We start from the raw sequence: 23,168 nt of genomic DNA, 5'->3' as shown, positions 1-23,168 counted from the left end.
ACTGCCTGCCCCCTGCCCTTCCTCACCCCACGCGCCCCAACTCCCCCATGAGAAGTGGGTGGGTCAGAGGTTAAGCATTTGATTTGTCGTGTTTTGTTGCCACTTCTAATGTCCCTTTTCTTTTGCTGCACTTGGGCTTGGCTTGGAAGGAAGAGCAAGCCAGGCGTGGGCAGTGAAGGACGGAGAGCTTGGATTTGGGTTCAAGTGGTAGTTCTCGGTTCTGCAATCGAGTGTGTGCTGTGTGACCTTGGGAAGGACACTTCATTCAGAGTCACAATTTCCATAATTGTAAAACGTGGGTTGTAAACAGTAGCTACGTCGTGGGGTAGTGTGCATGCACAGAGGTCATGGGCAGCATCCAGCCCGGTGCCTGGTCCCAGGTAAGAATGTAGGAAACTTAAAAATTATGCCCGAGTAAATTCAACACTTTCCAAAAGGAAACCCCGCCGGCTGATTCCTTCTGAGCCTCTCCACTGTGGAAGCAGGGGACCCGGGTAGGGCGCGCCCTGCAGCTCTCAGGGCCACACCCACCCCCTGGATTCCCTGCTCCTGGGGGCCGGCGGTCCACAGACCTCCAGGGGCCTGACCGCGAAGGAGCCCGAGGGCCCGCAGGATGGAAGCTCTGGATCCTCGAGACCAGACGGCCCCTGCTTTCGTATCAAAGACCACAGGCTGAGAGCCCGGGCCCAGGACGCCCTCCGGCCGCAGGCGCAGGTGAGCCCGCGCTCCCTCTCTCCCCACAACCCGGGTAAGTCAGAGTCACCTGCACTGCGCTAATGCTGGGTGACGGACATGGGAAAACAGGAAAGAACCATAATTCCAGTTATTAAACCTGCAGTACCCTTCTGTCCACGAGTATTAACTCCCATATAGACGAGGGGAGGAAGAAGGGGTGGGGCTGGGCAGCAGAGTTGCCTTCGTGCCGGTTAACCGTCCGGGTCACTCCCTTGACCTGGGGCCGTGTCCCGCTGCAGAGCAGGCTCGGCTGGGCCGCGCGGGCCGGAGGGTGGGGGGCACCGCCGGGGCAGGGGGTGGACCCTGCCCGCCTCCACCTGCGCGCGCGTCCGCGCCACACTGAGCGAAATGCCCATACGGTCCCGCTTTGTCGTCTTAAAAAGGCAGACGTGTGTCTAGTGTGCCCAGGAACCCTGGGTTGCCCAGCCGTGAATCACAGACTGCAGACGGTCCGCTGCACACCCTTCCGAGTCCGGGTCTGGGCTCGCCCAGTGCGCAAGCGCGCCGCTCTCGCCCCAGTGCGCACGCGCGCTTCACCCCGGCGGGCCCCGCAGGCGCGGCGAGTCGAGCGTCGAGCGGGCTAGTGGGCGGCGAAGAGTGCCGAGCGGCCTCGTCCCCAACGGTCCGCGCCCCAGCCCGCGGCCCTCAGGCGTCCGAGGCGTGGCCCGGCGCGGGGAGCGGCTCTGAGGAGACTGGAAGAAACGCGAGTACGTTTGGGGCGCTGTGGACCAGAGCCCAGGCGCAAGCGGGAAAGTCAGTGCGGAACGCGCGTGCGCGGTCTGTGGGGCACTGTGGCGGGGGGCGGCAGGTCTTGCCTGGCCCGGGGGTGGGGCCGGGGCAGGTGTGCCGGGGGAAGGGGGCGTCCGAGGCGCAGGTGAAACCTTCGGGAAAGATAGCGGCCTGCGGGAGAGAAAGGGGAGTGCCGGGAAGAGGAGTGGGGGCCTCCCAGGGCAGACAGGGTCTCTGGAGAGAAGGGGGTGCTCAGGGCAGATGTAGCTGCAGGGAGAGAAGCGGGCCTCCAGGGTAGGTGTAGCCTTGAGAATAGAAGGGGACCGCCGAAGGCCAGATGCAGCTTTGATGCGGGAAAGGCGGTGCCCGAGGCAGATGCAGCCTTAAGAAAAGTGGAGCCTCGGGGGAGGAAACGGGGTTGCCCAGTGCAGATGCGCCCTCGGGGTGAGAAGGGGGGCGCCCAGGGGACGGTGCTGGCCCGCGGCGGGAGGGGAGGGGAGGGAGGATCTTGGCGCAGAGGTGGAGGCTCTGAGCCTCAGGGGGTGGAGGTCACCGCGCCGTAAGCTGACCACACTGCCTCGGTGGGGAGGGGCCAGGAGGCCGTCTCATTGACCGGAAGTGCCCAGCAGGTGTTGGTGGAGTGAGTGAATATTGAGTCCTCAGATTCCCACCTCGGTTGACCGCTCGTGAAAGCAGGGTCTTGTCACAGCGTCTTTCGAGCCTTCAGGGGGCCACCTGTGTTCTGACGACAGCTCTTCCCTGCTTTTCCAGGGCATCCTCCCCGGCCCGCTTTTCTACGAGATGTTGGGATTTTTGCAGCGCCCTGTGGTGGTGACAGCTGACATCAACTTGAATGTCGTGGCTCTGACCGCGGTGGGGTTGCTGAGCCGACTGTGGCAGCTTGCCTATCCAAGGGCCGTGGTGTAAGCCAGGCAACTCCATTTTGGGTGCATCGGAAGGAACTGTAATTTGTTCAGTGCATTGGTGACAGGAAGTGCCTTTTTGAACAGCGTAAACGGGAGAGTAAAATTCTGGGCTTCCTGGTGATGGGTGTCTTTGGCAGTTAGAGGAGAGACCAGCTTGTCCCCAGGACAGCCCCTGCAGAGGCCACCTGTTTGGTCTTGCCCCGTAGGTCAGGAGTGGGTGCAGTAGCCTTGGGTGACCTTTGACAGCCTGGAGAGTGGAGGGCGTAAGATTGCGGAATTTGGAAGTGAGTCCTCAGTGATACTAGAGTGTGTTCTTTGTCGTAATGGGAAATGATTGCTGTTATTATTAAAGGGCTGTTCGTTATCTGATTAATACATGTGTTCCTTTTCACTTAACTTTTTATTATGGCAAATGTCAAACAGATACACACATACAGAGAATGGTATCTTCATCACCCAGCTTCAACAATTACCAGCTCATAGCCAACCCCTTCCCTGCAGTGGATTCTTTTGAAGCACATCATAAACACTGTGTTTCATTTGTAAACAATTCAGTATCTATCTCTAAAAGATCAGGATTCTTAAAAATCACGTGACCGCAGTAGCATCATCACACCTAACAAGTTGCCAGCAGTTCCTTAATGTCAGTGAAAGTCCCTGATTGAAAGAGGTTTGTTGCGGCTGGCGCCTGCATGCCTCCCTTTTACACCTGTTTTGTCGGGTCACCAGGTCTGCTTCCGTCTCTTAGCTGCAGGCACGCTGGTGGACAGGCAGACTAGCTTTGCGTTCAGGAGGCCTTTTGGAGACTGGCTCACAGTACACCCTAAACCCAAACATAGGGAGAGAAATAGAACCTGTGTCAGGAAAGCCTCCTGAATTCCCAACTTTCGTGGGGCGTTTCCCTTCCTGTCCTTATGGATGTGTGATGCTGCACACGTGTCTTCATAGTTGGGGCAAAAGTCTGACCTTTGCTGGTCAGTCTCCAAAGTCCTTTGGAGACACAGGTGTGCATTTATCCTCATGCCTTTTGTGTACGGTTAAGGTTTCCAGTTGACTATAACATGGGTTTGCTTTGCAGTTTTGATGAAGTGTATTATGGGCAGTACATCTCTTTTTACATGAAGCGGATCTTCTTTTTGGATGGCAGCGGACCACCGTTCGGCCACATGCTGCTGGCCTTGGGAGGTAGGATTCATTAGTAAGAGAGGTGGCCCTTTAACACTTATAGGTGAAATTTCTTCAGGGCAGAAGCGGTGTCTTATTCTTTATTATTGTTCCCTTATTGACTGCCGCGGTTTGGTGCTTCAGAAATATTTACTGAACAGGATAGTTACTGATTAATCTTCTGTTTTAGGTTATTTAGGAGGATTTGATGGTAACTTTTTGTGGAACAGAATTGGAGCAGGTAAAGTATCGTTTTCGTTTCCCTTATTAACTTGCATATATTAGATTGGAGAGGGCGTAGCTTTCATAGGGATTAACAACTATGGTCTATTCATCTGAATCCAGGGTATGGTAAATGTTTGGGTACAAGTGAAAGATTTTCAAAGAGTCCGGTAAGTTCCTTAGTGTTTAGTTACAGTAAGTATTTTATCCCTGGTTTTTGGTACGCATAGCATGCTCGCCATATGTGGCACGTGATTGCCGTTATCTTTTGTACGTATGAATGTTATGTGTTGCCACAGTGTTTTTGGAAATAGATGGGGTAAACTTATAAATAAGGATTAACTCACTTCAGAGTCCTCGGCATCACTCCCGTACTTCCTGAGAACTGGCCCTTGACCCACGGAGCTTCTCAAGGCCCCTGCCCGTGGGCTGCACACTCCGTCCCTGATGGGGCCCCCAGCCTTGCACTGTAGTCTGTGAGCCTGGTAGTCTGTGTGAAAAGACACTGCAGTGTAGGGAGGTGGTGTGTGCGCAGTGCTCTCAGCCCCGCTGTGGTTCTCTTCCAGAATACAGCACCAACGTGCCCGTGTGGTCCCTGCGCCTGCTGCCGGCCCTTGCGGGGGCCCTGTCGGTGCCCATGGCCTACCAGATCGTGTGGGAGCTCGGCTTCTCTCACTGTGCCGCCGTGGGGGCCGCTCTTCTGATTCTGATCGGTAAGGCCTGGTGGGGCGCAGGGAAGATCCCAGCGCCAGCCCTTGTTTATGTCTGTGCAGCCCCGGAGGGCTCAGGGTTTAGTAGACGTGCCCCCTGCAGTGTCTCCCGCTCGCAGGACGGAAGGACGCACATCCAGTGTGTCCAGATTGGACTCTGGGAGTCACCCCACTCCCAGGCCGGGGGACTGTGGAGCTGTGTATGCAGACTGTGACGTCATGGAGGTGCAGCCGTGTGTAGCGGGGCTGCCCCACACGATACTCCTGCGCGCGCCCGCCGTGAGCACCTCCCCCTGCAACCAAGTCTGTCCTTGAATGAGAAGCTACCCCGTACTCCCGCCTCCTAGGCCTTGACCAGTGGAGATGGACTCAGGAATTTGTGGGTATTCCTCAGAAGGGATCTCTTGGCCCAGGTCTATGAACAAATGACATTAAGTCAGATGAAAATAAAAAGAATTCATGTCTGCTGAGTGACGACCCTAACTGGGCCCCTGTGCCCACAGAGTGTTAGAATGTCCAGGCGGCCTGCGGAATCTGTATTTCTTTTCTCAGACGAGGAAAACGAAGGCTCAGGAAGGGCAGTGACTTCCCCAGAGTCCCCCAGGTCTCGGGAGGCTTGATTCACACCTCAGAAGTGGCCTTCGTGGTTCCGGGGCGTGTCCCCTTCCAGCCACCCCGAGCCCGAACTTGCCACCCTCACGCTCTGGGACGTTTGACAAGGGCCCTTTCTTGTGGACGTTTGCCCTCGCTGCCCAGCACCTGACGCCCGTGTCATTTCCCCGACAGAGAACGCTCTGATCACTCAGTCGAGGCTGATGCTTTTGGAATCAGCGTTGATATTTTTCAACCTGTTGGCCGTGCTGTCTTACCTGAAGTTCTCCAACTCCCAGAAACACGGGTATGGAAAATGGGACGTGCTCTCCTAGTTACTAAGAAAGAGGAGTCCGGGGGGTTGGTCGACCTGAGCAGGTCTGATGCCTTTCCACGCACGGGAGCCGCCCCAGGCACCTCGACTGGCTCTTGGCTGACTTTACAAATAATCCTCATCTTTCTGTAACTCAAACTAACTGGAAAGATGTTCTGGCCAAAAAGGAGAATTCTGCCAGGACTGGCTGCTCTCTGGGGAGACGAGGAGTCCTTTCCTTGCACCCAGAGCCTGGTGCAGCCAGCTGACCCCGAGATCTCTGAGGGGGGCACCTTCTCTGACCTTTGGGAGACATTCTGATCTCCCAGCTCGGCTTCTGTGCTTTGCTCCAGGCCCTTCTCTCCGAGCTGGTGGTTTTGGTTGATACTGACGGGTGTGGCCTGCGCCTGTGCGGTCGGGTGAGTTTGCTCCACGGGTCTGGGGCAGCAGCCATGTCCTCCGTGCTTGTCTCGTCTTAACTTTCTCTCTGTTGTGTCCCTTCAGCATCAAGTATGTGGGTGTGTTCACATACTTACTGGTGCTTGGGGTTGCCGCTGTCCACGCCTGGCACCTGATAGGAGACCAGACGCTGTCAAACGTAGGTGCTGACGTCCTGGGCAGGGCGAGGCTGGCCCTGGGGGGTCGGGGGGCAGGGAGCGCCTGATGACAGGCCTCGGAGGGGGACAGACCTGGGCCCGCCTTCCCCAAAGCAGGGGTGACGTCCCCTCCATCTCTGGCAGGTCCGTGTGCTGTGTCACCTGCTCGCCCGAGCGGTGGCCCTGTTGGTCATCCCCGTCCTCGTGTACCTGCTGTTCTTCTATGTCCACCTGCTGCTGCTCTGCCGCTCCGGGCCGCACGACCAAATCATGTCCAGTGCCTTCCAGGCCAGCTTGGAGGTAAGAGTGACACCCCAGCCATCCTAGAAAGAAGACCACACTAGACTCAGAGTTTTCTTACGAAACACCGCAAGTGGGCCTTAGAGGAAAAACCAAAACGAGAAGTGAGGCATCGCTTCACTACTACTACACGAATTCTGAACATGCTGACGGTGTAGGAGGGAACGAGGGGTCCGCTCTCTGCAGTGTGACCTGCTGGGCAGGGGCCAGGCTGCACAGGACAAACGCGACTCTGGCATTCGCTCAAGTAACTTTGCAAAAATAATAAAATGCTCCAATTGTGGTGTCAGCAAGGTAGACTCTGAAGTCGGACAGAACTGCTCTTAAGGGCCGGCTCTGCTGACAGCCAGCTCTGTGTGTCTGGGGAAATTTCTTCACTCACCCACACCCCAGAGTTAGACGGACATAATTGCTCTTATCACAGGATGCCTGTAAGAAGTAAATACGGACGAATGGGGGGAATTCCCTGGTAGTCCAGTGGTTAGGACTCTGCGCTTTCACTGCTGGGGCCCGGGTTCAACCCGTAGTGGGAGAGCAGAGATCCTGCAAGCCACAAGGACGAGCGAGGAGGGGCTAGGTGAGCGCCTGGCCCAGGGCAGCCTCCGGTCGGTGGTCATACAGCGTAACATGTCAGGATTATATCACATGCAGTCGTAGCTAATTGTGAGATACAGTGATAACTGCCCCCACCCGGAATACACCCCGGCTGTCATAGGGGCTGGAGGAGGGGCTGGCGGAGGTGTCACGCTCTCGCTTTCTCTCTCCCTCTCACCGGCCACCCCTTTGCTCCTGTCTCAGGGGGGACTGGCGCGGATCACACAAGGCCAGCCCCTGGAGGTGGCCTACGGTTCCCAGGTCACTCTGAAGAACGCCTTTGGCCAACCCGTGCCCTGCTGGCTTCATTCCCACCAGAGCACCTACCCCGTGATGTAAGGAAAGTGATGTTTTTAATGCGAAGATTATAACGTGTTTTGTTTTTTCACATTTTTGCTATTACCAACTCTCACTTTCTGTGGGTAAGTTTGCGAGACAAAAAAACTGAGCTCTCAGGTCCCGATTATCGACGAGACTAGTTATTTCTGCGTGTAAAACCACTAGAGGGACTGGCACTGCCTGGGCTCACATCTTCAGCCCCGCTGGGACGTGAATGGATCTGGACAGCTCACTGGGTGGTGTCTGTAGGGACCTTGGTGGGGGGGAGGGGGAGGCCGCGGGCCCCTTGGTGCCCCACCCGCAGATGTACCCTCTTCTCGCAGATACGAGAATGGCCGCGGCAGCTCCCACCAGCAGCAGGTGACCTGCTACCCCTTCAAGGATGTCAACAACTGGTGGATTGTAAAGGACCCCGGGAGGTGAGTACAGGTCCGGGGACACCTCACCTTGGTCCCGGCCTCCTCTCTGTCCATGCCCCGTCCGCGAAGCCTTGGGACCGGCTCTGTGCCGGCCAGCCCGCGGTCCAGGACTTAGGAGCCCAGCATCTCCTCCAGGTGTTGCCAGGCGTGTCCCGACTCTCCCCACCCCCTGGTCTGCCCCCACTCCCCGCCGCCCTGCAGACGCCCGCCTTCCTGCCATCATCCCCACCTCCAGTCCCAGCCAGTCCTGTTGGTTCTGCTGTCAGGGTGTCCGTCTCCCCCATTGGTCTGTTTCCACGCCTGCCTCCCCGATACCCCACAGCCCCCCCAGGTGTCAGGTCAGGCTCCTGCTCAAACACCTCCCTGAGCTCCGAGCTCCACGGCCCTTAGAACGGATCCAGTCCCCAACTGGTCTGCAGGGCCGCGCCCTCCGGCTCCAGCCCCACTCCCCTCGCAGCGCTCACCCTGCCCCTCATTTCTGCAGGAAGGCAGGCTCCTGCCACAGGCTCTGCACCGCTGTCCCCACAGCCTGGAAGGGTCCCACCAGGGCCTCTTACTCAGCACCTGAAAGTCAGCCCCTCTGGGACGCTGCCTGGCCGCCTCCCAGGCTCCCCACCTTCCCCACTGTCAGCATCCCGTTGGCTTCCGCGTGTCCGCTGTCCGGCTGCCCATATGTTTGCTCCCTAGTTCCCACTCAGTGCAGTAACTTGAGGGTGGTGGCCACGTCCGTCTGGCTCCGCCAGATGCTCAGCTCCCAGCCGTGGGGCAGGGTCTGATAGGCCCTTGCCACTTTCACCGAGCGAACGTGGAGCCACAGTCTGTTAGAAGGATTTCGGGGCAGGTGCGAGCATTCGTAGCAGGTATGGCGCAGTTGCGGTCAGTGTGAAGGCGGCTACTAGTGGGGCCACGCCAGGAAGCTTGGAAAGTGACCTGAGGTCTCAGAAGAGAGTTACATAAAACGTACGCGCTGTGTTTTCATACGCTTTCACCTCACACAAGGAACACGGTGGCCGGGCGGCTGTGCGACTCCACGTTGCGCGAGCGAGGACCGGGGCCCCTGCCGCCCCGTGAGCGCAGCTACACTTTCTTGCAGGCGCCAGCTGGCGGTGAACAGCCCCCCGAGGCCTGTGCGGCACGGCGACATCGTGCAGCTGGTGCACGGCATGACCACCCGCCTCCTCAACACGTGAGTCCCCTCCTCTGTTCAGAGCAAAGCGTGACCGCTGCTGTGCGCCACTGCCTCTGGCCTGGCTCTGCCCTCGATGTCGGGGTGGGGGGGCAGGGGACCCCTAGTGGTGGTCGCAGGGTAGGGGGAGAGCCTTAGTGATCTGAGTGGGACAGCAGCCTCTCACCCGTCCTGCGGGGGGGGCCGGGGTGACGGGCCGGGGTGATGAGGAGAGTCCTGCCTGGAATGAAGTGTGGGTGTCCTTGCAGATGGGGGACCCCTGGGAAGGAGAAGTGAGTTCAGGAAGGATCTCAGCTCGGGGATGGAGTCAGGAACCCTCCCTGGCTTGACCTCTGGGCAGCCTCCGCATATTGACGGGCCCGGGCCACCTCTGCTCTCCTTCCACCCGGCCTCTCGGGCCATCTCGTGGGTCTCAGGGACCCCACACTCACGCCCCAGCCCCGGCCTCCCCGCTGGATGCCTGGGCTCTCTGCCTCCCCTTCTGCTTCCCGGGGAAGGAGCTGGTTGCTCAATCCTCATCCTCTTCCGCCACCCCTGTAGTCGCTGTGTCGGGAAATCCACGAAGGTCGCTTCCTTCTCTCTGCACGCCCAGCCCCGCCCAGGCCCCGTTCCCTTTGTCCTGCGATGCTGGGAACCCCACTGCCTGCCCCCTTCTGCACGCGGCAGCCACGGCTCCCTCTGAAAAACACACACTCAGTGACCTCACGTCTCTGCGGAGATCCCAGTGTGACTGTCACACTCAGAATCACACCCCACCCCTCCGCTGGCTGCAGGCCCCCCGGGACCTGGCCCCGTGACTCCAGTCACCCTAGCCCCCCACTATCCCCAAAATGACCATGTGCAGCCCCCCTGGGGCCTTCAGTTGCTCTGTCTGCCTGGAACGTTCTTCAACTCAGGTCCCCCCACACACACCCCACCCCGTGGCCCACTCGCTCACTTCATTCAGGTGTCAGCTGAGATGTCCCCGCAGCAAAAGCATTGCTGTGTGCTGTGCCTGCCCTGGTTGGGTGTCATTCGTAGCACTCACAGGGCCTGCGCTCGTGACTGACTTCCTGCTCGCTTCAGGGTCCCCGGCTCCTCTGCGAGGCCTCGCGCAGAGTCTGGTGAAGCGTGGTTTCCTAGTGCGTGGGCGAGGGGAGCCGGGGTTTCTGGGCGTGTTGTCCTCCAATAGTAGTCGTGGCGCCCCAGCCATTTCCGAGAACTGACCTCAGGCTGCTGCCGGCTGGCCGGGTGAGCTCCCAGGCTCAGCCCGTCCTCTGAAAGGGGGATGACAGGCCCCACGGTTTAGATGGGTATCTGCCAGATTCCCCCAGAGATGTCATGATTGCAGAGTCTGCCCTCTCGTGTTTGATTTATCGCCCGGCTCCTACGTGCTGCATCCTCGGAGTGGCAGCCGCGGTGCTTGAAGGCTGACTGGCTTTGTTTTCTGAAGAGCGTTCTTTTTCCCGTAAGAGCACAGTGAGCGCCTTTCAGAGGAGCTCGGGAAGCCCCTCGGCAGCGCTGTTTGGTTTTCCAGGCACGACGTCGCGGCCCCCCTGAGCCCTCACTCCCAGGAGGTGTCCTGCTACATCGACTACAATGTCTCCATGCCCGCCCAGAACCTCTGGAGGCTGGTGAGTCTAACCCCAGCGACCGTGCGCGCTGGCAGCACAGCCCGTTCTAAGCCGCCCCTTAGGACAAGTGACTGCCTGTTCTACGGAAAGGGGGAACTGGGTAGTTTTCTTCTATCAGAGGAAGGAGCTTATTCGATGGACGGGTGGGCGCTCTGTATGGGGCTCACGTGGCACTGCTGGCAGAAGGTCCCTCCCACTGTTTGGCCTCCAAACCAGTGCCCTGAGCACACTGGGAGCCTCTTTTGTCAACCCTCACCAGGGATTAAGAAGGGTTTCCCTGGGGACAGGCAGGGCCATCTGGGGGTTGATTCCTGGCACTGCCCTCCTAGGCCCTGGGCCTGTGGTCAGGCAGTGCCCTGGGCAGAGTGGCAGGAGGAAGGTTCTGTCACTGGGCCGTCGGACCGTCTGAAGTCAGGGACACGCGTGAGAAGCGCAGCGGCGGTGCAGTGGCTGCACTGGGCTAACCTCCGGGGGAGCCGGGCTCCCCTTCAGCCCCCACAGGCTGCACGCCTATAGCACTGGCCCCCCGCCGGGTTCTCGATGGTGTGAGGCCAGGCGCTGCTGGCCCTCTGCGAAACCAGGGTCCGGGGAGGCCGCCTCTGTCTCTGCGCCGCAAGTAGGTGTCTGTGCAGCTGCCTCTGTCCCCTCCCGCAGTGCTCCTCTGATGTGAGTCGTTGCACCAGCCCCTCACCACCAGGACTCTCCTGGAGGCCCCGCCCACTCCCCTTGCTGCTAAGGCCCATTGCCGATCCCTTCCTGCTCCTCACCCACTCCCCTTGCTGCTAAGGCCCATTGCCGATCCCTTCCTGTTCCTCACCCACTCCCCTTGCTGCTAAGGCCCATTGCCGATCCCTTCCTGCTCCTCACCCACTCCCCTTGCTGCTAAGGCCCATTGCCGATCCCTTCCTGCTCCTCACCCACTCCCCTTGCTGCTAAGGCCCATTGCCGATCCCTTCCTGCTCCTCAGCCCCTCTGGTGGCACTTTGAGCCCCACACGCCCCTGTTTCCAGGAACTGAAGCTCCGGGAACAGGCAGAGAGGACGGCTGACCGGAGGGTGAGGCCCGGCCGGGCCTCCTCGTCCTGTCCTCACTTAGCCCCTCGGGTTCTTTCTTGTCAGTAGCTACGTGACTTCCCGGGGTCATCGCCAGGCTCCAGTAAGTTAAATATGGCAGCGCCAAGCTCTTCAGACGTTAGTTTTCTATTCCCCAGCGTCAGGAGTGCCCTGTAAGGGCATCTTTTCAGGGACAGTCTCTGACCTTCCTTTGCGCCATCTTTGCGCAGCATCAGGCGTTGCAGAAGCTCAAGGGTGAGCGTCCGTCCTTAAGTCCCCACTGAAAAGGCTGCCCTGTGCAGTCTCTGGAGGAGGGCAGTGTCCTCTCCCCCGACCACCCCCTCCAGCACCTTGCACAGGCGTCAGCAATAAAGTTGATGGTACCGTCTGGGATCAGCCGTCAGCTCCCCTTGGGGGACTGTCCCCTCATATCAGACCATGTCAGTCTCACTGTGGTGACTGGTCTTCGGTTTTACACTTAAGGAAATTTGAAAAAGAGTGAAATAACGGACCAGACCTGCTCTTACAGGACATCGTGAACAGAGAGTCGGACACGGACGTCTGGAAGACCATCGTGTCAGAGGTCCGCTTTGTGCATGTGAACACCTCAGCCATCCTCAAGGTCAGTGATGCCGCCTCCCACGGTCCTGCCAGGTGGGACAGAATGACGTGTCGCGGGAGTGGTGAGGGCCCTCTGTGACTGCTCAGAACCGAACCCTATCGTGACGCTCCCCAGAGCAGAGCCGGCCGCCCTTGTCAGCTGCTGGCCAAGTGACCGGGGTGGGGTGCCCCGGGGCCAGGCTGAGCCGGGCCCGCCCTCACACCCTCCCCACTTCTCTTCGCCAGCTGAGCGGGGCGCCCCTCCCGGACTGGGGCTTTCGGCAGCTGGAGGTGGTCGGGGAGCAGCTGTCCCGGGGCTACCACGGGAGCACCGTGTGGAGCGTGGAGGAACACCGCTACGGCAGGAGTGAGCCCCGGCCGTGTGGGAGGGGCCGCGTGCGCTCCGTGCTCGGCTGCAGACCCTCGCCCTCCCCCTGTAGCTGGAGCGGTGATAGGACTCGGGGTGGGGGCGGGTGTCCCTGGAAGGCAGGGCAAGCCGAGCTTTCTGACTTGAAGGGTGCTGAGCGGGTGGGTGGGCCGTGTGCTGTGGGGAGAGCCACGTGGAGAGGCGTACTCTGAGTCCTGGCGGGTTGTTTGGAAAGCAGCTGGCGCTGCCACTGGGAGCTCCCTGACCTGGTTCTGCTTGTATCTTGTGGGTTCTGGTGTGTCTGCCAGGCCAGGAGCAGAAGGAGAGGGAACTGGAGCTGCACTCCCCTACGCAGACGGACATCAGCAGAAACCTCAGCTTCATGGCCAGATTCTCGGAGCTGCAGGTGACAGGCGGGCGGGGGGGTGGGCGACCTTGCCCACTGGGTGCTGGCTCCTCGCCAGGGCAGGCACTGCAGTCTGTAGAACTCCCGCCTGCCCAGTGTCAGCCTTTAAACCGGGACCTGACTCGGCAGGGAGGGAGCATTTCCCTCTGTCCACTCTTAAGTACTTGCCTGGCACTGTCGGTCCCCTGCCTCCTGGCTGTCCTGCCTTGTGGCTTTGCCGGCAGGAACAGTCAGGAGCCAAGGAGACTGTGCAGCAGAGTGACACTGCACGCAGGTCAGGGCAGGACGGGCCACGGTCAACACGGTGCAGCCCCAGAGGACTCAGGGTCCCAAATCTAAAAGCACCCTTGGTGCCCAGTCCCATCCCTTAAACAGACGAGGCGACCGGAGCCCAGGGGTAGGCGCCTCCTGGGCTCATCGGCCCGTTGCGCTGCCTCTGTGGCATGATCCAGATGAACTTGAGGTCGGACGCCCACGTGAGAGGGGCAGCGGTTTACTCTGCCCCCTGGCAGATCCCTGAGCGATGAAGGCGGCTGGCTGTCCGTGTGACTCCCAGCGGCCTCTGCTTTCCGCAGTGGCGGATGCTGACAGTGAGAAGCGACGATTCCGAACACAAATACAGCTCCACGCCGCTGGACTGGGTCATGCTAGACACCAACATCGCCTACTGGCTGCACCCCAGGACCAGTGTAAGCAGAGCGTCTGTGCGGCAGAGCTGTCTTGCGCCTGAGAGTTCTGTGATGTTAAGAGCAGCTGTTGCATCCGACCAAGTCCCAGCCTTCCTGCGCTTCCCTAACAAAAGCCTGGGACCTGTTTTTAGTGCTTTGGCAGCTCGAGGCCAGAGCTCCCCTGAGATGCCAAGGAGTCGGGTCCTAGCTTGTCCACAGGTCGAGGGAAACCAGGCTTGGTGGCTGCGGGGGGAGCGCATGGCTCCCCTTCTCTGGCAGACGTGGTTTTTGAAACAGCCCTGCTTGATTTCCCGTGTGGCACATGGCGTCTGGGCCGGTCAGTGCTCTGTGTCCCTGTGCATCGTCTCTCTTCACCTGGGAGAGCAAACGCAGCACGTAGCGGGTGCCCAGTAATCACCTGCTGAGGGGGGGTATGTGCTCAAGATGCTCACCCTTTTCCTCCCCCCCCGGAAGTGGGGGGCCACGGCTCGCTGGGAAGCGGGGTCTGAGATGAGCGTCTGCATCAGCCCCCTGGGAGCAGCTCTGTTGTCAGAACAGAATCCCGTCTACTCCCGGCTCTCAGTTTCAGCTTACGGAGCTGAGAACCTTCGCACGTCCGTCCCGGCAGCGAGGGCGGAGGGTGTGGTGGTGCCCGTGTCTGCTCTGGGCTGTGGCGTCTTGGCTGAGGTGACAGGGTCTCTCTGTGCGCCCACAGGCACAGATCCACCTGCTCGGAAACATCGTGATCTGGGCCTCGGCCAGCCTCGCCACCCTGGTGTACGCCCTGCTCTTCATCTGGTACCTGTTCAGACGCCGAAGAAGAGTCTGCGACCTCCCTGAGGGTCCGTGCAGCTGCCCGCACGTGTCTCACGCCCACTCTTGCTGGTTCTGACGGGAGATCCTTGTGCTTCGGGTGTCAGCCCGGCCGCACCAGCAAGCAGGGCCTTGAGGCCACCTCTTTGTTTCTGCCTCGAGGGAACTTCTGTCTCTTCCCCAGAGACAGCATGTTGCAGTCCAGTCCCCGCATCGCCTTCAAGGCTTCTCCGGGGACGTGCAGGTGTCGGGCAGGGATTGCCTGACACCCTGGAAGTGGCTGATGGGACAGAGGCGCCAGCGGGCACTTAGTCAAGGGTGGTGGTTTGCAAGGACAGAGACCCCATTCAGACCATCCTGAAACAGGAAAGGAGCAAACACCCAGGGCAGGGCCAGGCCCCGAAGGCCGTCAGGGGCAGGGAGGCGCCTTCTCTGGGCTCAGCTCCGAGCTGGTCATTCTCTCCACCAACTCCCGGCTCTCCTGGGTGGGTGCACGGGTCCAGCCCCTCCACTGCTCCCTGAGTAGTGAGACCCAGCTCGGAATCTCCGGGTGAGCCAAGGCCAGCAGGCAGTCGGGAATAAGCTGAGCCTGGCCCCCAGGAAGCTGGCATTTCTCAGGAAGGGGACGGTAGTACCAGCAGGAAGTTACAGGAGGTTCTTAGGACACAGTCTGTCCTTCCTCCAGAAATGTGGGAAGGCTGGGAGGGGACACAGAGAAATCAGGAGCTGGAGCTCGCGTGTACCTTGCGGATGAGGAGGCCGGCCTGCTGGACCGCCGGGAGCTTCCCAGCTGGACCGTCAGCAGCGCCGGCTCGAGATGACCTTTTCCCACAGATTGCTGGCTGCGCTGGGCACTGGCCGGGGCTCTGTGCGCCGGGGGCTGGGCCGTGAACTATGTGCCCTTCTTCATGATGGAGAAGACACTGTTCCTCTACCACTACCTGCCCGCACTCACCTTCCAGATCCTGCTGCTTCCTGTGGTCTTGGAGCACATCAGCGACCACCTGTGCAGGTACGGGGCCTTGGCAGCCACGCCCCCCTGGGGGTATGTGTCCAGGGGTGTCTTGAATGGTGATTCCAGTGTGATGCAGATGAGGTTAGGATCACAAGCAAGGCTCTGCAGGGGTTCAGAGGATGAAGCTAACGAAGGCTGCCGGGAGAGGAAGGTGGCTGATGTGCACGGGAGATGGGGAAGGCCCTTTGGGCCTGGAGAGCACCAGGAGCAAAGAGAAGGACAGGGAAACATGGGGCGTGACCCGGAGCAGCCGGTGGTTCGTGGCCGGACTGCGTGGTGCATGGCAGAGATAAACCAGGAAGCTTTGTAAACCGGAGCGAGTTCGGGAGGCCAGGGCAGAGGGGGAGCCCTCTCTCTTTGGTCCCCAGGAGCCTCGTAGTACGTCAGGAGGGCTGCACTCTGCTCACGGGGGGTTCGGGGGCAATACCCCGGCATCCGACCTTAGATGGAGCAGAAGCTGTGGAATTCTGGAAGAAGAGCGAATGAGGAGAGTGGGGCTTAGCGCATCGGGCAGGACGTGGTGAGGGCTGATGGTCAGGCAGGGGGTGGCCGGAGGAAGGAAAGGCCGGGGTAGGTGACCACGTGGGCGACGGAGGCCCAGAGGACATCGTGGTGGGGACGGGCCGGCCTCCCCACGCCCGTGCTCTGCCCTGGGCCGGCAGGTCCCAGCTCCAGAGGAGCCTCTTCGGTGCGCTGGTCGTGGCATGGTTTGCCTCTGCCTGTCATGTGTCCAACACGCTGCGCCCGCTAACCTACGGGGACAGGTCACTCTCACCCAGCGAACTCAAGGCCCTTCGCTGGAAAGACAGCTGGGATATCCTGATCCGGAAAAACTAGTAGGATGCGGACACAGTGACGGACGGCAGGGCCGGGTCAGGACAAAGTAGAACCGTCTTTTGTGAGCACGTTTCCTTCTGACAACGCAGAGTGGCTCTGAGCTTGGTGGGGACTCAGGCTCGGCAGGGGTTCTGTTCTGGTTTCGCTGTTGAAACAGTCCTCTGACGAGCACCTCGTTTTGAGCAAAGTCTGTTTTCCCCCGGACCATAAAGATCAACGCCCTCCATGTCTGCTGACTCCTAGGAGCCCCGTGAACTAGCTGAGTGTGGAGCGGCCGGCGTGGGGCTCCTGTCGGCCTAGATGGAGGCAGGGAGGGGCCGGCTTGGGGCGAACCAGACGAGGCCCCGGTCTTGCTGTCAGAGGCTGGCGGTGGGCTTTGGCTGACTGGCCCGCTGACCTGCTGACCCCGTGAGGCCGCGGGGAGTCACCCTCATGGTTCAGGGGCACACGAGCTATTGCAACGCCGGCCTGAGGAGGTTGTGCAAGGCTGGCCGTTCCTCCTCGCCATCGCTGACTCTTTAACCGCTGCCCGGAGAGCCTGCTGAGAGGTGCGTGAGCGACTAGCCTCCTAACCGTCAGGGTTTGTGTCATCCATACATTTTCTCGTCCTGAATTTGCCTTTTCTTAATGTAATTAAAAAGGGACAAAGTGACATTCATATTTGGTATTATTTATTGGATCTCTCTCCGAAAGGGCACAGTAAGTTTGACAAAACTTTCACAGTCATCAGAAACCAGCCACCGTGCTCAGCTGAGCTCAACTGATGTCTCTGTGTAACTACAGTTAGAACTCGACAGCTGGTGGCTTTTACAGAAACAGCCACGTGGGAGGGAGGACAAACGAGGACAAGACCATGACTGATTGTGAGGCGCGGACGCTGCGTGAGCACAGGAGACCGGCCACCTTTGGGCCGCGGCATCTGCTCACGCCTCTCTGGTCCACACACGCCTTGACTGGAGGTAACGTGCCCTTGACCTGGCCGAGGGCGACACCAGGAAAGACCTGTCCAGACAGCAGCCTGGGCTCAGGGGCCCTGAGTAGGCCTGCGTGAGGACGCTGTGCCCGCCGGAAGGCAGACCCCCAAGCAGGCGGACTCGGGCTGGGCAAGCGGGGGCCCTGCCTGTGCTTGGTGCTGGTTAAGGAAAAGCTTGCTCCCCAGGGCTCCCTCCTGGCTCTGCCTTCCGAGCACAGGCCGGAAGGAAGGAAGCCTGTCTATGGCCCCTGGTGTACCAGGTCAGTGTGTACCAGGAGCACAACCCTGCTGGTGGGTCATGATATTGGGTTACTAGGTCACAGCGAGCATGGTGTCAGGAGACGGACTACAACAGAAAACATGTGGTTGTATAACACATAAAAAGGAAGAGAGTTACCTCTTCACGCTTTTCAGTTACACGTGTGTGAACCAGATCATACTAGTCTCTCTTGCTGTGGGTTCACCGTCAAAATCACAGCGTCCGGGCTATTTCTTCAACGTTCCCCAAATATGTGACTCGCTCACCACACGTTCTGTGGCGTTTCTCAGTAACTAAAGAGACCTTTAAGCCTCTGTGATGTGAGGAAGCGGGTGGAAAGGTCAGGGCTGCCTGCAGACATCCTGTCAGACCCAGTCTGAATAACTCGTCCAGGTTTCCTGAATTAGCGAGGGACGCCTGGACTCCAGCACCACCCCGGCCACGGTTGTGTGTTTAGGGGCAGGGGGGCATCTCTGGACCCGCGGGAGCTGAGCACCCCACTCCTCAGTGGGGCCTGCTGCTGGACTCCAGGTGCGACCGTTTGCCAGAGGTCAGCACTGCGGGGTGGTCTCCCGGCTCAGGAAACGTCCTCTTGTAGCTGCGCCCGTTGGACCCTCCGCGATGCCACTTGCAGATGTCGCCGTTGAGGATGTCTTGGATGTGCTGCACGATAAGGTTGATGGCCACTGCAGCAGAGATAGACAGAGCTGGGTCAGCTGCCCCCACTCTCCATCGCGACACGCCGGGAGCGATGCCCGCCCAGCGCCAACCTGGCGTTACTGGTGAAGCACACAGTTTTCCTCCCTGAAGCATCTGTGTGGCGCTGAGTCTCAGCAGACAGACAAGTGCACGCTGGGGCCTGAGCACAATAAAACCTACCTGGCTCGGTCGGCGAGGGTTTCTGTTAACTAACTCTGGTTAAGATACCTTCTGCTAATGAGTGACTCCCTGTCAGTTTTCCATATATATATTTTTTTTTTCCCACCAGCTTCCCGGAGATATAATTGACATAATGCATTGTGTCAGTTTAACGTGTACAATGTGTTAACTGTTTTTCCAAGTACATTTGAAACCTGTGCCCCAGATGTACACAGACAGGCCTCACGCGCTGGGGGTGTCTCAGTAACCACGACAGGATGGGCAGTGCCTGCCTCCTGGTCCTGGGAGGAGTGGGGGCAGCCGGCAGGCCTGGTCCTTACCCATATTGTCAACCCCTCGAGGGATTATCACATCAGCGTACTTCTTCGTCTGCAAGGCAAGAAAAGGAAAGTCTCGTAAGGATCTGTCCCCCAGATGGTTTCAGCTTGCTTGGGGCTAGATGCAGGGAAGCAAGCCCGGGCCCGTCATGGCAGATGGGGGGGCAGGGATTCAGGGTATCTGTCAACCAGGTGAGAGACGGTGACCCCAGAAGTGAGGGAAGCTGAGCTGAGACAAGCTCTAACAGCACTTGTCTCCCAGCGTCTCTGAGATGCTTGTCTCTCATGAGCACTGCTATAGGGGCCAGTTCTCTGTGCTGACCACCTGGTTCTCTGGGCCGAGTGAAGTGGGGCACCCTCCCACTACACACAGGGTTCTTGACCCTGTGACAGCAGGGCTGCGCTGCACGCGAGGACCTGCTCCCCTTCCTTCCCCGTCCCTCATCTGCTCCCATGCCGAGGAACTCACTCCCTGTTGGGCACCCTGTGGCACCACCGAGGAGGGACCCCGACCAGATGCTGCTGAGGGCGCCGAATCTGAAGCAGCGGAGGGAGGCAAGGGAGGAAACGGTCTGGGCCCAGAGACAGCCCTGCAGACCGCTGAGTGTCGCCAGCGTGTGGATGTGGGCCAAGGAGGCCTGTCACACAGATTAGCCAAGTCCTGGGGCAGCTGTGTCTGCAGGCAGTGGAGACCCACGGGAGACGTGAGCACGAGAGGGCCAGGGCTGCCTCCCGTGGGGCTGTGGACAGTGGGCTGCGGGGGGCAGGGGGGTGGAGCCCAGCAGAGCTGAGGAAGGTCTTCCCTTCGGGGACGCGGGGCACACGGCCAGCTCGTCAGCTCGCTGTGTGGCTACAGGTAAAGGGGAGGGAGCGACGGAGGGTCCGGCCCAGAGTGGGCCTGCTTCCACCCAGGGGCACCCGGTCACATCTGGAGTCTGGAGTTTTTCCGTAAACGACCTACTTTGCCAAATGTCTTTCTGTAAATAAGAGAAACTGCAAAACAGTCAATTTCCTTTTCTGATCACTTTCCAGAAACTTCAGAGAACATGAATGTAAAATAAAAAATGTTTTCTTGAAATAGCAGAAACAGAACTCCTTCGTCCTGTTTATCTAAAGCAGGAATCCTGGTTCTAATTCCTTTGTGCCTCATTTTTCCCTTTAAGAAGCAAAATATTGTTCAATTCCCCTTTAAATCCTTACGCAAGTCCTATCTAGTGACAGTGAAGACTGTGAGATGGAGGAAGACAGATGGCCACAAGCAGTGAACTCCTCCTCTATAGGCCGGCCAGCCTTCCAGTGCCAGCCAAAGGCAGCCCAGAGAAACACACGGCAGGGATGAAGTTTCTGAGCACCTACTGTGTGCCAGACAGCACGTTGGCAGCCAACACAAAAATCCTGCCCCTGTGGAGGCCACCGTTCTAAGGGGGGGAGGAAATGCACCGTGTGGGTCAGGGGAGAAGCAGCGCCCTGGAGAAATGCAGACAGGCCAGGAGGGAGGCGGTGCCGGTGCCAGGGGTGAAGCCTGCGGGGAGGGGACGGCCGGCGAGGAGGAGGCAGTGGGGAAGGGGTGATGGGGAGAACAGAGGACACATTCACAGCTGAGAACGGCTCCTCGGGAACGTGGGTACAAGAAGCTAACTTCTCCATTTATACAGCAGACCACGTCCATCCATGGCTTGGCTCTCACAGAACGGGGCACCGGGGGTCCTTCTGAAAAGGGAGAAAAGGAGGTCCCCAAGCAAGCGGAAGGCGGTACCGGCAGGCAGAACTCCTCGAAGGCCGGCTTGACGAAGGTGGTGTACTGTGTCAGGATCTGCTCCAGCTCCCGGCCACGGTGCACGTCCCGGAGAACTGTGGCGACAGGAGCAGGGTGGGGACCTTCAGACCCCCGGGACCCGTGGCCGGGCCGGCCAGGGGCAGAGAGGCCCGTGTCCACCTTACCTCTTCGCGACAGCCTGACATCAGGGTCAGTGTCCACAAAGAGTCGCAGGTGGAACATGTCCCGGATCTCCTGGCTGTAGAAGACCAGGATGCCCTCGAACAGGACCACGTCTGCGGGGTAGACCACCGTGGTCTCCGCTAACCTGCGGGGTGAGACCAGGAAGGGGCCCGCCGTCAGCTTCAGTCCGCAGGTGTGGACTCCGTGCTGGGGACAGATCGTGGTGGCGGGGGGGTGTCCTCACCAGCCCCCAGCACACAGCCCTCTCCTCCCAGGAACCACCTGCTCACCTTGAGTGGGTCACAAAATCATAGATTGGGACCTCGACTGTTTTGCCCTCCACGATGTTTTTCAGAGTTCTGTGCATCAAATCGTTATCAAAAGCATCTGCAGGGATGGAACAAAAGGCAAGACAAGCCTGTGTCCTGGTGCTGGGGACCGCAGGGGACTCGCTCTGCCTTGGGGTCAGCACAGCTGGGTGCTGCTGCTACCAGTGACCCTAAGGAACAGCTGGACTGGGAGCTGCCCCCTACAGTTTACATTTGCAGGGCCCTCTGCAAACCACAGGGTGGACCTGTCCTCGCTGCCCTTGGGCAGTGCCACCACCCAGGGATCGGCCAGCCCTGGGAGGTAGGTGGGCTAGGCGTCTGCTTCTCTCTATTTCTGGGAAATAACACAGACTGACGCTTCTCAGACCTTCTTCCCATGTGTCCCCTGGAAAGGAATGAACATGGGAGCCAGCCACTGGGTGGAATCTTCTAGTAGCAGCAGGGAGGGGCAGCCTGGCTGTTCCTCCTCATCCACCCCATCTCCACCTGTTCCCCCGGCCCCCGACCAGACCAGGAAACAGAGCTTCAAGGCCTCTGGTTCTTGTTTACCCACTGCTTCCACTGCTGGCCTCTCGAGGACTCTGCCCCAGGGCAGGTGGCGGAATGAAAGGCCACAGTGGATGCGGTCTGTGCAGAGGACCCTTAACATGGGAAGACGCATGGCGTTCTCCGTGACCATAGTCGTGGCAGAGAAGTGGTTCTGAAGGCCCTTCTGAGGCGCAGACTCCCTGACTGGCTCCAGGGGAGCCTGGAGCTCCGGCAGGGCCACCCAGGGCCCAGAGAGCGTGGGAAAGACGCTCCACCGCGGGTTATCTGCGTGATTTCATGGAACCGCTTAGGTCTCCTGCTGTCCAGGTCCAACCCTGGACCCAGTCTCCGTGGTCTGCCCTCCTTCCCCACTCCCTCCCCACCCTCAGGGTCTCTACCTGGATGGTCGAAATTGTACTGTCCCTTCAAGGCCTTGGCCTTCTGTTCCGTGGTCAGGACCTTATAGAACCTGTCTTGACTCAGGATGACCAACTTCCGCTGCCGGTGATCTACTTCATTCTGTCCCAGCAGCTCCATGATCTTCTCGCACACAGTTGACTGGGAACACACAAACAGGATCCCCGCCTGGAGACGCTCACCCTGACCCACGAGCTCCAACGGGCCGGCCAGTGACAGCCCAGCCAGTGACGGGTGGGGCTGCGCTTGGCGGGAAGGCCTCGGGGCACTGGCAGGGGCAGCGCGGACCTGGAGGCCACGAGAGGCCAGGCCAGCGGGAGGCTTGCGGGGGGGCCCCCGAGGTCCAGCGCCCCGCTCCCCGCCTGCACCCCGGCCTAAGCTTGGCCAGCCGTGGCCGCAGCCCACGCCCGGGAGGGGGCACCTCGGCAGCCAGGGGCTGGGGTCTGTCTCCGGACGGAGGCCGGAGTCCCAGGGGGCCAGCGTGACACTCAGGCCCCGCCGCGCCGCCCAGCCCCTTACCTTGCCGCTCGCGGTACCGCCGCTCACCCCGATCAAGAAGGGCCGCTGGTGAGGACGGTCGGCCTCGTGCGCGGCGCCCTCGCAGTCGCCGCCTCCAGCCGAAGCCATCTCCAGCGCCGCTCGCCCGCATCGGCTTCCCAGCTCACGCAGCCTCCCCCAAACCTGCCGGCCCGCCCCAGCGCAAAGGTCGGAGACGCCCCCCCGGAGCCCCACTTCCGGGAGGCGAGCGGCGCGGTGGGAGCGGGGGTGCAGGCGCGCGCGGGGCACCGCGAGAGTTGTAGTCCCTGGCGGCTGTGGGCGCCGCGCATGCGTGGGCTGGGCCGGTGCTCCGGGGGGCTGCGGAGGCAGCTGGACCGGCTGCGGCGCTGCCCGGTTTTTTTTTTGCTGCAAAGGACAGAAACAACTCAATATCGCAACTGGCTGCAGGAGTCTCCAGACGCCGGGCGGCCTCCGGGAAGGTTCCCTCCAGATACACCTCCTCTGACTGGGGCTGTCGGAATGATCCCCCGGGACTGCAGGACCGGGGTGGGGACGTGGGCCAGCGCCCGCACCGGCAAGTCAGACTCCTGAGCCCTGTGACCCGGGTCGGAAGCTGGAACGGGTTCAGCCTCCTCGCGTGCGGTCACCCCGAGAGCGCGCTGTCACCTATGCACCTGCCCCTTGTGCCCCGCCCCTGCCTCCACCTCCCGGGTCCCACGCCTCTTGCCTGGGCACAACCTTAGCGCCGCCTCGACTCACCCCCACTCCAGCCCAGCCTCCACGCTGGCCACCTGAGTTTCCTGACACTGCCCTGATCGTGTCACCCACCCATTT

General features: G+C 60.0%; 2 protein-coding genes across 13 annotated transcripts; one reads left to right on the top strand and one right to left on the bottom strand.

The window, feature by feature from the left end:
* The first annotated feature begins 1,324 nt into the window (after positions 1–1,324).
* POMT1 (protein O-mannosyltransferase 1) lies at positions 1,325–16,853 on the top strand. Of its 10 annotated transcripts, none has more exons than XM_060154016.1 (20): positions 1,325–1,442; positions 2,236–2,387; positions 3,469–3,575; positions 3,745–3,795; positions 4,343–4,489; positions 5,273–5,384; positions 5,744–5,809; positions 5,895–5,988; positions 6,131–6,286; positions 7,085–7,215; positions 7,543–7,638; positions 8,732–8,824; positions 10,341–10,437; positions 12,019–12,111; positions 12,336–12,456; positions 12,765–12,862; positions 13,438–13,551; positions 14,246–14,372; positions 15,178–15,355; positions 16,021–16,853. In XM_060154016.1, the coding sequence occupies exons 2-20, from the start codon at positions 2,266–2,268 to the stop codon at positions 16,193–16,195; spliced, it is 2,178 nt and encodes a 725-aa protein (XP_060009999.1). In that variant the 5' UTR covers positions 1,325–1,442; positions 2,236–2,265; the 3' UTR covers positions 16,196–16,853. The 10 variants fall into 10 exon arrangements, with proteins under 10 accessions (XP_060009999.1, XP_060009989.1, XP_060009990.1 ...); XM_060154007.1 differs by adding an exon at positions 1,738–1,908 and having other exon boundaries at positions 1,326–1,442; positions 15,178–16,164; XM_060154012.1 differs by lacking the exon at positions 1,325–1,442 and adding an exon at positions 1,632–1,908 and having other exon boundaries at positions 16,408–16,853.
* On the bottom strand, positions 16,850–22,962 carry UCK1 (uridine-cytidine kinase 1). Of its 3 annotated transcripts, none has more exons than XM_060154018.1 (8): positions 22,907–22,955; positions 22,383–22,739; positions 21,818–21,977; positions 20,853–20,949; positions 20,565–20,707; positions 20,380–20,474; positions 18,627–18,675; positions 16,850–18,113 (listed from the first exon to the last, which is right to left on the bottom strand). In XM_060154018.1, exons 2-8 carry the CDS (start codon positions 22,461–22,463, stop codon positions 17,932–17,934), a joined length of 807 nt encoding a protein of 268 aa, XP_060010001.1. In that variant the 5' UTR covers positions 22,464–22,739; positions 22,907–22,955; the 3' UTR covers positions 16,850–17,931. The 3 variants fall into 3 exon arrangements, with proteins under 3 accessions (XP_060010001.1, XP_060010000.1, XP_060010002.1); XM_060154017.1 differs by having other exon boundaries at positions 22,356–22,739; positions 22,907–22,951; XM_060154019.1 differs by lacking the exon at positions 20,380–20,474 and having other exon boundaries at positions 17,974–18,113; positions 22,356–22,739; positions 22,907–22,962.
* Between the last annotated feature and the right edge of the window lie 206 nt (positions 22,963–23,168).

This window comes from Lagenorhynchus albirostris, chromosome 7 (genome assembly GCF_949774975.1).
Source record: "Lagenorhynchus albirostris chromosome 7, mLagAlb1.1, whole genome shotgun sequence".
Lineage (NCBI taxonomy): Eukaryota > Metazoa > Chordata > Mammalia > Artiodactyla > Delphinidae > Lagenorhynchus > Lagenorhynchus albirostris.
Note: the sequence above shows the minus strand (reverse complement) of the source record. Positions and strands in the feature narration are given on the sequence as shown.

What these genes read in the sequence shown, in the direction of transcription:
- POMT1 (XM_060154006.1), top strand. Translation starts at nt 2,266, where the DNA reads ATGTTGGGATTTTTGCAGCGCCCTGTGGTGGTGACAGCTGACATCAAC. An exon ending in GAGACCAGACGCTGTCAAAC is followed by an intron (nt 5,989 to 6,130) that starts GTAGGTGCTGAC and finishes CATCTCTGGCAG; the next exon opens with GTCCGTGTGCTGTGTCACCT. An exon ending in AGTCTGCGACCTCCCTGAGG is followed by an intron (nt 14,373 to 15,177) that starts GTCCGTGCAGCT and finishes CTTTTCCCACAG; the next exon opens with ATTGCTGGCTGCGCTGGGCA.
- UCK1 (XM_060154017.1), bottom strand. Translation starts at nt 22,463, where the DNA reads ATGGCTTCGGCTGGAGGCGGCGACTGCGAGGGCGCCGCGCACGAGGCC. An exon ending in GCGGTACCGCGAGCGGCAAG is followed by an intron (nt 21,978 to 22,355) that starts GTAAGGGGCTGG and finishes GTGTGTTCCCAG; the next exon opens with TCAACTGTGTGCGAGAAGAT. An exon ending in GATTTTGTGACCCACTCAAG is followed by an intron (nt 20,708 to 20,852) that starts GTGAGCAGGTGG and finishes CTCACCCCGCAG; the next exon opens with GTTAGCGGAGACCACGGTGG.